The 2,949-nt window shown below is 43.6% G+C and overlaps 1 protein-coding gene across 1 annotated transcript; it reads left to right on the forward strand.

Moving 5' to 3' along the window:
• Positions 1-447: 447 nt before the first annotated feature.
• LOC147430144 (uncharacterized) lies at positions 448-2,893 on the forward strand. Its single transcript, XM_086495482.1, has one exon. It carries the CDS (start codon positions 1,065-1,067, stop codon positions 2,541-2,543), a length of 1,479 nt encoding a protein of 492 aa, XP_086351608.1. The 5' UTR covers positions 448-1,064; the 3' UTR covers positions 2,544-2,893.
• The last annotated feature ends 56 nt before the right edge of the window (positions 2,894-2,949 follow it).

Here is a 2,949-nt window from a genome sequence, read left to right on the forward strand (position 1 = left end):
GTAATTGCTGCAACTTCAACCTCGACAAGAACTCATTAAAGCAACTCACCAACTCACTTGTGGGCGTAATGAGGTGCCACTTGTGGGCAACTCACTTGTAGTTCTGCATCCCATGAGGACTCCTGCACACTTACATAATAATAGTTCTGCACACTTACATAATAATAGTTCTCCACATGCAGCTATTGGATCACTTTACAATACTGTGCGATGATGTTTAACCATAAGCCTCATGTGCTACGGGACTTTTTCTTTGACTACCATTGTAAAAACATATTTTTGACTTTGTGGTTATATGTGACTCGGAAATGGCCGGCCTCGTGATTTTATCACTTGTTTTTACACCTTATAAATACCAAGGTTACACTAGTTAGTGTGTATAAAGTTTCTCCCTACTAGCTTCCGCTAAAAAAAATAAAAAAGGAACGGATGTCCCATTGTCCACGCAGTGTGGATAGCAGATTTGTTTTGCTGTCCTTCCCAGTACCCCTCTCGTCTAGGAAACTAACGTGGAGCTGCCATTGTGTTTCTCCTGCATCCTCAATCTCTGGATCTCTCCTTTTCACGTTGATACTCCTCGATTTGCAGGAGCTTCACATAAAATTAAAACACTCTCTCTCTCTCTCTCTCTCTCTCTCTCTCTCTCTCTGTGGAGCTCACATTACCGTGTTCAGGAGCCCGAAATAGCAGAGATTTCAGCGTGTGGAGCTCCTCAAGCCATCATCTGGGAGTTTTGGCATCATCGGCCAACTCTGCAATACATCCACAATTGTTTCTGTAAGAATTTGCCTTGCTTGTGAGCTTTGCGGATGCAAAAGCAACCCTGTGAACAGAGTATGGTGGTTGTTCATTTTTGAAGCTCAAGGTGACATATTGTCGCGGTTCTGCGGAACTTCTCCTTCCAAGCCAAGCCTGTCGACATTAATTGATCAGAATTTGTACTCGTCTCTCGAGCAAGGAAAAGGAACATCATCGCATCATGAGATGGCTATTACAGCTCATGAAGCAAGCGATGAATAGAAAGGAGCTCCATTGCTAAATGCAGGCAATCTGACCCTCAAGCTATGGTTTGCAGCCAGGTTTACTCTCAAAATCCTTCACATTGCTTACTTTCTGTGGCACATCACCATAGATCTTGGGGTTCAAGTAATGCAGAAATGCGCTTGCTAGAGGTAGAGACTAGTGAGAGAGATTGTAAGGGAAACTTTCCATATTCCAGCGTGTCTTCTCCTATCAAATCATCATGGATTCAACGTTTGATTCCTTCCCAAAACACAAGGATGGAGCAGCCTCAATTTACAAACAGTATGCCTATTGGGAGGGGAGGTTTTAATGGGCTGCAAGCGAATTGCAGTTATGATGCAGTTTTCAATTCTGAAGTTGGGAAGCAATCTGACTTTGCTCTCTATGAAAATAGCAGGAGGAGCAGGAAAGCTCTTTCCGGCAGGCATGAGATTTTGTTAACCAAGAATACAGCATGTAACGAGCAAGTTGAGATCAGTGCTCCTGGTACTAGCAGGATATGTAACTTGGAGGTTTTGCAACCAAAAATTCAGGTTCCTCTGAGAACATTGCCTGTTGTGGAGTGCTTACTTAATCCAGGTTGCTCCAAGCATGTCTTTGAAGCTCAGCTGTCAACGGAGACAAACGATCTCCACAATGTTTTCAAGAGCTCTGGATTTTCCAACCCAATAAAGCAGACAGTTCACTTCTCTGCTGATGAGAGATGTGGAGTTTCCTGTAGTTCAATTGAGGGATTGAACTCGTGCAGGGCTAGGTGTGCAGATGGAGATTCTAATGCATCATTATTGGGTGATAAATGCTTTAATTCATCACAGCCTACTTTGGATTTTTCTTTCAACCATCCCGAGGCAGCATTGAGGTCACATGTGGACTCAAGGTTACAGGTGCAAACTTGTACATATTCAGGTGTGGATTGTGCAAATGGGCTGCAAACGGAGGAGACTATTCATGCAGAAAGTAGGGATCCTGTTTCGCCCATGGGTTTGGTTTCTCTCGAGAAGAGGTATAGATATGATGAAAGCAGGTTTTTGGGTAGGGGTGTGATGCCCTACAATACCAGTGTCACGGACTCTTTTATGCAGGCAAATTTATCAACTACAAGGACATTGGAGGACTTGCACGTTGATCAAAAAAGCCTACAGACAGCGAGAAATAGGAACCCTGAGCTTTCACAGGAGCAGCAGGATCATGAAAAAGGTGCTACATATGCTTTTGAGGTCTCATGTGGTAAGGGAGGTGCCTTTACTGGTGATGGATGTTCATATTCAGGTCTTGGAAAAGATGGATCTCAACGTGTGTCTGACTTGGTTTCCTCACAATTTAAGGCCAGCACTAGGGAGAAGACAGGTATTACTCTAGCCCCTCGTGTGGTTGAGCAGGACTTGAACCCATCAGGAGACTCTCACAAGGAGCAGGATGTTACGTCAGGGTCCTTCAGTTTTCATTCTAACAGTAGACTTCCATATGTTTCAGTTGATGCCAAGGTGGCACTTGAAAAGGGGGCATTGGCCATTTTGTGAAACCAGCCTTTGTATCAAGCCTTCAGTTCAAACAGGACTGCCTAAGGACCAAAGAAGTAGAGACTCAGTGGAATCATCGACACTGGGAATGCCTCTTATCAGTGTGTCTTCTACGCAACCTGAATTAGATAATGCTGACATTTGCAGACGTCAGTGCTCACCATTTTTTGGAACTGAGACTTTAACAGACTACGGGAGGCATACACTTGCTTCTAAGCATGATATTTTACCCCAAAAGGCTACAGGTATGGATAGTAATGGTGTCTATACAGGGGAATTATATACAGAAGCTTTGTATAATCACGGAGTCACTACAGATGCTGAAAGTAAACAAGAACAGGGGAGACAGCTAAGTGGTAATTTGGTCTTTTCTTTCTTTTGTCGGCATTTGTCTATTGTTGAGGTC

The sequence above is a fragment of the Adiantum capillus-veneris genome, chromosome 22 (genome assembly GCF_014529385.1).
Source record: "Adiantum capillus-veneris isolate H3 chromosome 22, ASM1452938v2, whole genome shotgun sequence".
Taxonomy (NCBI): domain Eukaryota; kingdom Viridiplantae; phylum Streptophyta; class Polypodiopsida; order Polypodiales; family Pteridaceae; genus Adiantum; species Adiantum capillus-veneris.

Coding starts and splice junctions, on each gene's coding strand:
- LOC147430144 (XM_086495482.1), top strand. CDS start 1,065: ATGGTTTGCAGCCAGGTTTACTCTCAAAATCCTTCACATTGCTTACTT.